Source organism: Festucalex cinctus, chromosome 3 (assembly GCF_051991245.1).
Source record: "Festucalex cinctus isolate MCC-2025b chromosome 3, RoL_Fcin_1.0, whole genome shotgun sequence".
Taxonomy (NCBI): Eukaryota; Metazoa; Chordata; class Actinopteri; order Syngnathiformes; family Syngnathidae; genus Festucalex; species Festucalex cinctus.
Window position 1 is genome coordinate 10,861,062 of NC_135413.1, and position 12,086 is coordinate 10,873,147.

The window sequence follows — 12,086 nt, forward strand, 5'->3', positions numbered from 1 at the left end:
TAAGCATCAACACTTGGTGTTACTGCATGCTAATTAGTCAATTTTCTTGACGCCGTCCCCTGTGGTCGGGCGGGGGTGGTTCACTAGGTGTCACGAGTACTCTGGCGTGACGACCGGGGCCTCTCCCCACCGGGCTCGGTGTTCTGGTGTTCCGCCTTCTCCCCTGGTGCTTCCTCCTCTGCTTCCCCCCTCCCGCCGCTGTGCAAATCTCGCGCGGCTGGAGGTGGGGTGGGCACATCTTCCCTCTCTGCGCTGCTGCCCGGTGCCGGTTTCCGGGGGGGGGTGGGGGGTACTCGCGGGGGGCCGGGTTCGCGGGGGGGGGTGGCGGCCGTCGGGGGGGGGGGGGGGGCGGCTTGTTGGGGGGGGGGGTGGAGGTATGGGTGGGTGGGGGGTTGGGTGCTGGGGGTCGGGGTGTGTTCGGGGGTTTGGGGGTCGGGGTTGGTGGGGCCTGGGTCGTGGTGGATGGCGGGTTTGGGTGGGGTGCGGGGGGGTCGTGGGGGGATGGGGGCTGGGGACCGGTGGGGCGCTGTGGGGGCCCGCTGGGCCTCGTTCTGCGGCCTTGGGCTCGGGGGTGTGGGCCGGGGCTGGGGCGGGGGTGTTCCGGGTGTCTGGGTCGGCTCGCCGACCGGTGTCCGCTCGGGTGGCTTGGGGGTGGCCTTGGTGCTGCCGCGGCCTGGGGATTCCGGGGGGGGGGGGGAGTGCTCGCTTTGCTGGACCGCGGTTGACGGCTTCTTTCTTTGGTGGTGGTCCTTATGCATGCCAGATCCATCGCACCAGCATCTACTGAAACTCAACAGAAGTACCCTCTCCCTCCCACAGCCCCTTGAATCAGTTGGTGCTGGTGTCTGTGGTTCTCACTTTGCTTTATCTATCCTTCCCTCCTTCCTCTCTTTAGTTTTTCCTCTGGTCACTTGAGATCTTAATTTATTAGAAGTATGAGGTTTCTGGGGTTGGCATAAGACTCTGGTTTTGTAACCACGCAGGAGGGGTCTTGTTGGTGCTGGACTTCACTTTGATGGATTGGATGTACTGGCTTCTATGGATCTCACTCTGCCTTATCGATCCTTCCCTCCTTCCTCTCTTTAGTTTTTCCTCTGGGCTCTTGAGATCTCGCTAAATTTGCTGGAATTTAGAGGCTTCCGGGGTTGGCGTAAGACTTTGATTTTGTAATCATGGGGAAGGCAGGAAGTGTTTGGTCGGTGCTGGATTTCACTTTGATTTACCTTTCTTTTCTCTTTATTTCTTTTTTTTTCTGACCTTTTCTCTGGTCTCCTGACCATTTAAACCTCACGACTCTGGCAAGATTCTGAAGCACCTGGTTAAGGCGAAGGGTAATGGGATATTTATAAGGTTTTAGGTGAATGAATGAGTATAAATTTATACGTATTTGCACGCACGCACACGCACGCACGCGCACGCACGCAAACGCACGCACGCACGCAAACGCACGCACACATACACACAAAAAAAAAAAAAAAAAAAAGAGCAATGATGACAAGACGTTGAATCGGTAAGACTACCGAATGAACAATTCTGAGCTCTTTATAAAAAAAAAAAAAAAAAAAAAAAGAAGGGTTAACAAGGGTAGCATCAATTTTGCAGTACTTATAAATCGTGTTGTTCCGATACCGATACTGGTATCGGCAGAGGCGCCAATACTGCATTAAAACAGTGGTATCGGTGACTACTCACAAGTAACATGCCGATACCATTAATTCCAACGCTAATATATAATTTTGGATGCAGCATCTTGTGTCTTGCTGGTGCACGACATTCACTGATATGTGACATGTTCACTGTATGCCGGTCTAAGATATCCTATTGGCCCTTAAATGCTCTGAACCAATGGCAGGACAGCTTTTTCATGTTGAGGAAAAAAAACCTTAAGTATCGGTATGGTATCGGCCGATACTGCAAAGCTGGTTATCGGTATCGGGAGCCAAAAAACGGTATCGGAACAACACTACTTAGAAACATTATCATACTGCTATTGTAGCAAAAAACAAAACAAAACAAACAAGTATAACAATACTTACAGGTAGGGGTGTGAATTGCCTAGTACCTGACGATTCGATTCGTATCACGATTCATAGGTCACGATTCGATTCGATACCGATTAATCCCGATGTGAATTTACAAGTCGATTGTTACGATTTTTTTTTACTCAATTTAGAAAATACCATTCAGTAAACTTGTACATGTACACTGTAAGATTTGTATGAAAATGTATTATTTATTGATCTCAAACTTCAGTGTTATAACTGTGAGCCACTGTATTTAACAAACAGGTTGTAACCTTTTTCATGTTAGAAAAGCATTGAAATAAAATATTAAGACTTAATGTTCTATTAATATAACATTCTTCCATGCTTAAGATGTGAACGTTAGATGTTTTGTTGATTTTTTTAAATTTTTTTAATCAAAAATGGATGTTAAAAAATCGATTCGGCTGCCTATTGAATCGATTCGAGAATTGCGTGCTGTAGTATCGCGATATATTGCCGAATCGATTTTTTTCTAACACCCCTACTTACAGGCATATATTTAAGCTCTGAATAGATTATAAAGTAGAACAAATGGGTTTGGTTAAGTGGGAATAACAACGTACAATTTGATTCGATAGGTTACGGCTCACTTCGAGAGGGTATGACACAATGAGTTGCTTGTCATTTAAGGTGTAAAAGATGAGGACATTTGTGTGTTTTACCTCGATGAGAAAGTCTCCCGTTCTCAGTCCGGCCCTCCAGGCCACACCCTCCACATCCACTGACTCCAGATATTGCAGAGCGGGGAACGCTGGGGTCGGCGTGAACTCTTCGATGGGCGTCTCAGCTACACAACAGGATTTAGTGGTTCGACATCATCAAAAAAGAGAATACTTGCAGCTTTCCAATGTTATCTACCATTGCACTACGCTACTCATGACATTGTTACCAATATTGCCAATTGCACTACTTGACTGAACGGCATACAGTAAACCAGTCAGAGGCCAGTATTTTGAGGCCATGAACTCCAGCATAGCAACAGTTACTATGCTGGAGTTCATGGGGATTTTGTATAGAAAATCCTGCGGATTCTCGGCCTAATCATGGCTCATAATGACGTAGAATTATAAAATGAGCACAAAATTAGCAAAAGGGAATCATCAACTTTATAGTGATACCTGAATGTTGGGGATTCTCCACGTGGATATCTACAACAATGGCAAAGTAATAATGAGCGATTGTTTTTCAATATTTTGAGGTAATTAGCGACTAATTTGATTGGGACCTTTTCAAAGTGCGATTTCTGAACACTTCCCAATGTTGAATTCATGAAAATGAAACTTTTAATCAATGAAAGAGTCAAGTGTCAGAGTTTCACCTGTTTAAACCATTATTGCCTCGTATCTCAAATTCTACGGTATCTGTGCCACTTCTGACTCATTTCGCTCTGACGAGTCTTCAATAAATGGAACATGCTTGTTTAGGAGTGCGAGAGGAAGCTGCAGTCCTCAAGCGGGACCGCACACAGGGGGCCTGGGCCGGGATTAAAATAGTACAATGACCACGAGTCCACCATGCAGTTTTGTTTCTTGTGATCCTGCATATTTGTTGAGAAACACAACTGCATACAATGTCATGTTAAAAAACGTAAACACTTTTTTATTTTTTTTTAATTTTTTTTAAGTGGATTGTGTCACTACTGTGTGTGCGTGCGTGTGTATATTGCATTGGACAGTAAAAGAAAGCTCCACTGGTAGGGAGTGATAGAGAAGTAAAAGTAGTCGCCCACCAAGGTGCCTTAGCGAGGTTGCCATGGTAACTGCCTGTCACACCCTCCCCCCTCCCCCCACACTCATCGATTTTTTTTTAATTTTTTTTTGGGGGGGGGCACGTGCGTACAATGAGTAAAACACATTCATGGCGAAGGAAGTGCGTACAATAGCCATACTTGTGGAATAGGGGGCGAGAATAATAGATGGAGAGGTTGTCATGTAAGATGAAGAGGAGAGAAGGAGAGAGGGAGGAGGAAAGAAAAGACGAGAGAGGAGAGATGTTTGCAAAATGTGAGTGCCATGTGTGAGCAGCAGATGGGACAGCGAGCTGGCGGCTCTCACACACGCACGCACACACATCTGAGTCCACAAACGTGTTGACCAAAGCTGCTACTGACTCATATGATACGGTGCATTCATCCACAGCACAGTACCCTAGTGGTTAGTTCGTCTGTCTCACAGTCGAAAGGTTCTGGGTTCAAGACTCTCCTGTGTGGAGTTTGCATGTTCATCCCATGCTTGCGTGGGATTTCTCCCAAAACGCAAACCACACAGGCCAGAGTGTGGATTCAAACCCCCAACCGCAGAGCTGTGAGACAGTTTTGTTAAACACATTACCACCGTGCCACACAATTGCCTGTTCAGTAAACAACTCTATAATCCACTACAATAGTAATAATGCTGACCTTTTGCTCCACGAAGGACAAAACCAAAGCCCTCGTTTTCTTTCTTCTGTAAGACGGCATTCTTCTCTTCTATGATGTAATCACTGGGGAGAGAACAGATGATTAAGTATGACTGTGGAACTCTGTACACACACTGGCAAAATGATCCTGCGACTGAAGTGCGGCTCAGCAGCATCTTAAGAGTGCTCCACCATTTAAGTGACAGACGCAAGAGGCTCAGATGTGACGCTAATGACAAGAAATTCATGACTGTCTCATTCCAGTTGTTGACATTTGATGGAGGAACGCAGACTTAAAGTGCAAGTCCAAAATTTTCTTTGCAACACGGCATTCTGATAATGCATATTATTGTTTTTAGCCATCTACAAATGCTATGCGCCACCCTACTGTTGACTGAAATTTGCATTTAAGTGCCTACAGGCTCGTGACCAAACCCAGAAAACAGGTGAGCCAGATGCTACTAACTGTTCCGGTACCATTTTTTTGTGACAAGATAGGACATAGAAAGTATAGCAGGACATTTTTTTTTTTTTTAATGTAAATGTAGAAGTAGTAGTTGTAGGGAGAAGTAAAACGTCACAAAAATAAAATCACATGAAAAGTTAACTTCGGTACACTTCAACAGACACAACTTGGCTCTATAATTTTGCGGCCACTCCAACATCAAAGCAAATGTTTTAGTAGCAGCGTGCGAAACAAATCATTTGCCAATGCGCTCGCTCTGCCGTTAGCTTAGCAACACACCATTTGTCACTCAAGACTTACCAAGAGAACACAGAGCTCGTGCTGGTGCAAGCGTCTGATCGGAAACAAACCTTTCTGCAAGAGGGAGGCCAAAGGTGCTCTGTATTAAGTCATACCAAACTCTCGCAATTGTGAGAATGCAGCCATGATTGTTTTAAAATGCTATCTAAATCAGATGGACTTGAGTTGAGTAAACTGGGACATGCAAGAGGGAACACAGAACTCTGTTTCAGGCCTTCCTCCACTTGCTGCCTGTGCAGTTTAGAGTTTATTTTAATCTTAAAAAAAAAGAGATCTGTTGAAATGTCAAGATTACTTATTGTCCAACTCGTAAAACTATCACGCATATAAATAATAATACTAATAATAATATCTATCTTTTAAGATGTGAATCCTTTATTCCTCATTTCAGTTTCAGACTTTTCTGCATGTGGGCAATGGCCCACGTTGACATATTGGACACGTATAGTTGTTGACTGTCAAGTGTACAGCGCATGCCGAGGGTAAATTTCATAAAAGCCAGCGCTCCGGCGACATAAATGACATTTAGAAACTCGAATAACAGGAAAGAAATGAATGAAAAGCTGACATTTCATAGAAAGGCTGAGAAAGGAAACAATACCCGCCATGTGCAAAGTCATATTAAAACTGCCATTGAATTTGTTATATACGGCGTTTGCCTCCAAACTAAAAGCAAATGAATGCAAAAATACATTTCTGTATTAATGTCAGCTTGAGCGGTGACAGCTTGGACAAATTCATAGCGCGTTATGCTCACGAGTATTTGGATGACTTTGTCTTTATACGCCAACACTATAAATTACAATGAAACTTTTTTCGCTTAAATTTGAGGTGTTTGGCACAAAACGGCCGTCATTTCTCAGAGGCATATGACATAATTTGGTACAACGTCTTAACCCTACATCCATTTTCTATTGCACTTGTCCTCACGAGACTTCGTACCACATCCCAAAACAGGCATGTTTGGTAAATTGAACACTCTAAATGGAAATGTACCCAGAGATTAACTGGCGCCCAGCCCACGGTGTTCCCATGCCTCTCATGCAAAATGTGATGGGATAGGCATCAGCTCGCCCAGGAGGCAACTCATTCACTGCCATTGACGGCTATGGACGTCAAAGATTCCGTTTCATTTAACTAGGCTGGCAGTGAATGAGTTCTAATCAAGACAAGTAGCTACTGGTCACTTTTTTACTCACAACTGCCTCCTCTGGCCTAGCATAACTGCAGCCTCTGTGTAAAGCTTGTGCATGGTGCTACTCCCACCCTCAAGAAAATGTGGCATGTTCCCACACTGAAGGGAAGATACAAGCTGATAGGTGCAGTCTTTCCTAAAAAGTCCGGGCTCTTTGTTGACATCTGGGCATTAGTGGAGCATGCATGATGTAGAAAAGCTTTAGTACTACCTTTTTGAACTGCACAATGCATCTTTAAGGTAGTGAACTTACTACTCATGAGTGTTTTTCTTTGTGAACAATATATCTATTTTTTAAACTAATAGCACTTCTCAGACTTCCTTTATTAATTCCATTGTTCCCCCCCATAAAAACGTACACATATTTGTACCAAATTTCATTGGTAGTTTCTTTTTATAATTATAATAATTAAGAATCAATTTAGCTGTAAATTAATTTACGTTTGTTACTTTTGTATTAGTCTCCGGTTCGAGTCCAGGCTCGGACCTTCCTGGGTGGAGTTTGCATGTTCTCCCCGTGCCCGCGTGGGTCTTCTCCGGGTACTCCGGTCTCCTCCCACATTCCAAAGACATGCATGGCAGGTTAATTGGGCGCTCCGAATTGTCCCTAGGTGTGCGTGTGAGTGTGGATGGTTGTTCGTCTCTGTGTGCCCTGCGATTGGTTGGCAACCAGTCCAGGGTGTCCCCTGCCTACTGCCCAGAGCCAGCTGAGATAGGCGCCAGCAGCCCCCGCGACCCTTGTGAGGAATAAGCGGTCAAGAAAATGGATGGATGGATACTTTTGTATTAATAACATTGTTTTTTTTTGCTCCAGTTGCAAAAGCTATTTTTAATTTGACTAAGTATTATTTTTTCCTTTAAAGAACCATCCATCCATCCATCCATCCATCCATCTATCCATTTTCTGAGCCACTTTTCCTAAAGAAATTTAAAATGGTAACACGCCAAGAGCTCACTGAAACAGAATGTGTCCGCATTAAAGCAATTTTGTGAATGGTCTCATCTTGTTTTTATGACAGGTGTTCTAAAACATTTCCGGCGACCAGTCTACAGGTGGAACTGTGACCATGAATGCTTGTTTGTCTATATACAGTATGGCCTGCAACTGGCTGGCAACCAGGCCAGGGTCTACCAAGCCCCACAACCCAATCACTAGAAAACTAATGTATGGAACCCCATACACGTTTGCAAAAAACAAAAACAAGCACAAGGAAACTAGAGACAAAATAAATAAATAAATAAATAAATAAATAATATGTAGGATCCTTATTAATTTTATCATTGTTTATGTTCTGCAATTAAATGCGTTAAATTACAACCATAGTATTTGGATTTTCTGAGTTGTGTTAACAGACATTAACAACATTACAATAATATGTCTACTCCTAATGTTTTTTTTGTTGTTGTTTTTTTTTACAGAAAAACCAACTCATTTTTTTTCCGTTTCTTTTTAAAACTTTAAAGGACGGCAATTTGATTAACAACTTTGGTTAATAAATCAAAGTAAATCAATTCTACCCTTCAATACACTAAGATAATTTTTTGAGTCGGATCCACTGTGGTGCACTGAAAAAAATCCCAAAATATTTCATTGCTGTATTTCATCAGTGCAGTGGCAGCTTGTTGTCTTTAGGTGGCGGCCAATTCCACAGATTCTGCTGTCCAGTGGCACACTCCAAGGAGACTTGACAGACTTTTCTGGGACATTTTGGGCATGACTACAAATAAACTACCTACATTTTATCCCAAGTGAGCAAGGACAAACCTGTATGAGGTGAAGTTGTCATAGGATCCCACAGTGTAGTGTCTGAACAGTCGTTTGGTGCGGTCCTCTCGTGTCTCTGCAAAACAAAACAACGCAATCTGACAATTTTCATCTAAATGAATGGACACCACAGAATGTGGTTCAGTAAGCATCAAAGGGTGAACCAACCTCTGGCACGTCTTTTGTTTTATCTTTAGATTGCTTGTGAAGTTCAAATAAAGGAGGAGACCCAACAAGAAGAACGTGACAAGTCTGCAGCACCACCAATACAGTTGGTCCATCTTTTTACACTAATTGTATGACATGTTAAAAACTCTAGTGTCAATGAATTTTTTTTATGATTAATTATTATTATTATTATTATTATTATTATTATTATGATGTATTTTTTAAGTTTTTTTTTTTTTTTAACCTACTACGATTTCTCCTACTCTAGTAAATTTTAAGGTTGGTTAATGATGGCCATGAAGCCTTTTTTATTTTTTTATTTTTTTTATGGTGGCTCTTGGTGTAAGAGTTTGATAACAGTGGAGCTATCATAATGAACCAATAGAGTGCAATACTGACAGAGAATGAGGGGGAAAAAAGACAAAAGAGGCAGTGAGCAGTTTTGTTATGGCAGATGCCGTTTGGTCCATGTTACCTCATTCTGTGGGTGTGTGTGCATGTGTGTGAGTGATTGACAGTGAAGGACTGTCAGCTTAACATGCTGATGAATGAATTTATCATGTTGTGTGTGCGTGTGTGAGAGAGAGAGAAAAAAAAAATGTAAACTGCCCACGCCACCAAATTCTCCATTTCACGCTCAAGTCTGACACATCATCCATCACCTCCCGGTCATCGTATAGTGTCGAATATTTACTCTTGTGTCGGCTGTCACTTCTATTTCCTGTTTTGCCCCTCAGAGAATACGGTGTAGGCTTACACTTATCAACCTCTTTAACGTCTACTTGACGTTTGAGACTTTATATTATAAAGACTTCATGCTCACATGATGCTCTACAATACACAGGGTGGGATAAAAATATGTACAGTATATGCACTTTTGAAATTAATATCTACTTTTACAGGCACTGTAAATAATGGCAAATAATTTAAATAAGAACCAAGAAAGTAGATTTTAATGTAGTATTGGAGAGGTAGCAAAAAAAAAAAGCAAGGCAGCGAAGCAGTTCTAAGCAAAGGAAGAAAAGTTGCAAAATAGGGTCTGATGGAAGGAAGGGGGACATGAAGGAAAGAAGATAAATCAGGTTGAAGGAAAGAGGTAGTGCAGTATGAATAGAAAGTGGGTGTAGGGAAGGAAGGAAGACAGGAAAGACGGCTGCTATGAAGGAAAAGAAGAACGCAGGAGAGAGATCAGAAAAGATGGAAGGCAAAAATTTAATTTAAGCAACTAATAGAAGGGTACATCAGTTTTCTGTGGGAAGAAAGTGGGAAATGAAGGAAGATAGAAAGGAAAGTAGGTGGAAAGTGGTAAAATCATGTGTAAGGTCAAAGTAAGTCAAGCAGAAAAGCAGTTTAAGCCACAGAAGGAAGGATGCATGAATAAAAAATGGGTCTGAGTGGAGGGAGGAAGAAGAAAAGAAAGTTGACATGAAAGAAAAGAAGAAGGCAGGAGGCATCAGAAAGAAAGGAAGAAGGGCAGAAATGTAGTTTTCAGCTTAGCATGGAAGGGCAATAAAATATTGTCTGAATGAAATAAGGAAGGCAGGAAGGAAGGAAGAGGGAAATGAAGGAAGATAGAAAGGGAAAGTAGGTGGTGAGGAAGGAAAGTGGTAATATCACATCTAAGGTTGAAGATAAGGAAGTCAACAGAAGGATGTAATGATGCATAAATAACAAACAGCCATGGCAGACAAAGGCGAAAAGTTGTTTAACAAGAGGCCTGTCAAATATTACACAAACAGTCAAACGTTTGTGTTTGGAAAAGAAGAAGGCTATCGTTGGTGTTGTTTCATCAAATAAGATGACAACACCCCCACGTAGCCTGTTTAGCACAAGAGTCACGGCGAGACGCTCAGGGGTGGTTGTGCAAGCGTTCTGGTGGAGGACGACTCTTATGACGGATCCTCTCTTGGACACACAAACATCTTTGCTGTCCTTGTCTGAAGGGCACAGGCGGCACACATGCACACAGCCACTCTCTCAACCCTGCCGAAAAGGGAATTAACCTCCACTGTCTTGCTGCTGATAGATAAGAGCTGCTGACAAACATGCATACACATGCACACGCATACTCGCACGCACGCACGCACGCACGCACGCACGCAGGCAGACACACTTATCGAGTAAGCCTCATTGACTTTGTAAATCTTTCCTTCTACATCCTGACTCATCTGATTTTCCCCGCTCATGCCGGGAATGTTAACCTCCTAAACTAGGTGAATTGGGGCCTCAAGCAGGGGGACAAACATTGTGATAATCAGACCCAAGTTGAGAACTTTGCCTCCAATTTGACCAAAGTCAGGAAAGTCCCGATTATCTGATGTCTATACCAGATCCTTTGGAGTTATCTTGTGGTGTGTGGTGTGTTGAGAGGGATTTTGCCTCCCTAATTGGCTCAAAAAACTGTCGCAGCCAACAATCACAAATGTTAAACCTGTTCAACATTTATAATGTCAAACCCTTAGGCATGGTACACATACACCGATAATCAGGGCGAAAGTGAGCATCTTCCTTTCTGTGCGATTAAAGTCAGGAAAGATGCAATTATTGGATACCTCTAATATCCACATTTTTTAATTCCCAATCAGCATGGAAACAGTCAAAATTGTCCAATATTTACGATGTGCATCCGTAAAGGAGGTAAACCATACCAACAATCGGTCTAAATTCAATCAGGCCAACTTTGAGAATTGTCCTTCCCTTCAGATCAAAGCCAGCGTGGCACGATTATTATTTATTTATTTTTACGTTTCTAAAGCGATTATCCTGAGTAATTATTCTGTGTTATGGGGTGTGTTATTTGTTACCTAATCTACATAGATTAGTCAGGAGCAAAAACCGCAAAACCTGTTAGACATTTCCGATTGAAAATCCTTATGTATGTAGTGAGCACTAACTGGGGCGGAAGTACGGACTCCTAATTGCAACGTGGAGTGGAACAGACATAGTTTCCAGATAAGCTAATTGATAGCCTAGCATCTTCTATTTCATTCAGATAAGCAAACAGCCTAGTGTCTTCTATTTCTTCTTCTTAATATTTTCTGGCAGTGTGTGTCACAGTGCTGCCTTGTACGTAAGTCTTGGTACTATGACAGACATCTGGGGCCTCATTTATAAAGCTTCAAAATGAGGCCAAAACTCTACATATGAACATTTCTGCGCCAAAGGTGGTATTTATAGAAAACAAACTGAACGTGAAACTTTACGCGCCACCACGTCAAGTCTGGACCTGCCGTACGCAATCCGCACATTCTGGATAAATGGGAAAACAGAGACATAGCTTTGTGGTGCATTTCTATTCCTCAAACACCATATATCCTGGATGTTGGGTCACATTTGTTTATTTTGCTCCAGACTTGCTCCGATGTCACAAGAACTCAGCCGGGCAGAAAGCATGCTAATGAACATTTTGGGGCCTATTCACTAAAGGTTTGCGTCGCCTTTGCACAGCGCTAACCGTTAAACATGGAGCAATTCGGAATCGCCTAATTCACGAAACACGCGCAGATGGGGAAATCCGTCACTAAGCGCACGGCCAACTAGATTGCGCCACGGTGCGCCAGTGTTATTTGTGCGTATGAAAATTAGGTAATTTGCATACATTTGACGCAAAATATGCCCACCCCAATGCAAATGAGACTCATTGATATGCAGCGTCTAATTCACTAACGGCATCGCAAATAGCTACATGGCGTTTGCATGACGCAAATAACGTTTTTGGAAAGCATGTATTAACCTGCCGCAACCTCCATC

The 12,086-nt window shown here is 42.7% G+C and overlaps 1 protein-coding gene across 17 annotated transcripts in view; it reads right to left on the reverse strand.

Annotated features, from left to right (window-relative positions):
- The window catches only part of shank3a (SH3 and multiple ankyrin repeat domains 3a), a 272,857-nt gene that overhangs the window by 30,200 nt on the left and 230,571 nt on the right, over positions 1 to 12,086 (reverse strand). For all 17 annotated transcript variants that reach the window (XR_013282775.1, XM_077515775.1, XM_077515776.1 and 14 more), the window contains 3 exons: positions 8,169 to 8,244; positions 4,444 to 4,526; positions 2,708 to 2,832 (listed from right to left, as the gene is read on the reverse strand). Coding sequence is in view for 16 of the 17 variants with exons in the window: in XM_077515775.1 (XP_077371901.1) it covers positions 2,708 to 2,832; positions 4,444 to 4,526; positions 8,169 to 8,244 (284 nt within the window). In the remaining variant the exon portion in view is untranslated. The remainder of the gene's footprint in view (positions 1 to 2,707; positions 2,833 to 4,443; positions 4,527 to 8,168; positions 8,245 to 12,086) is intronic.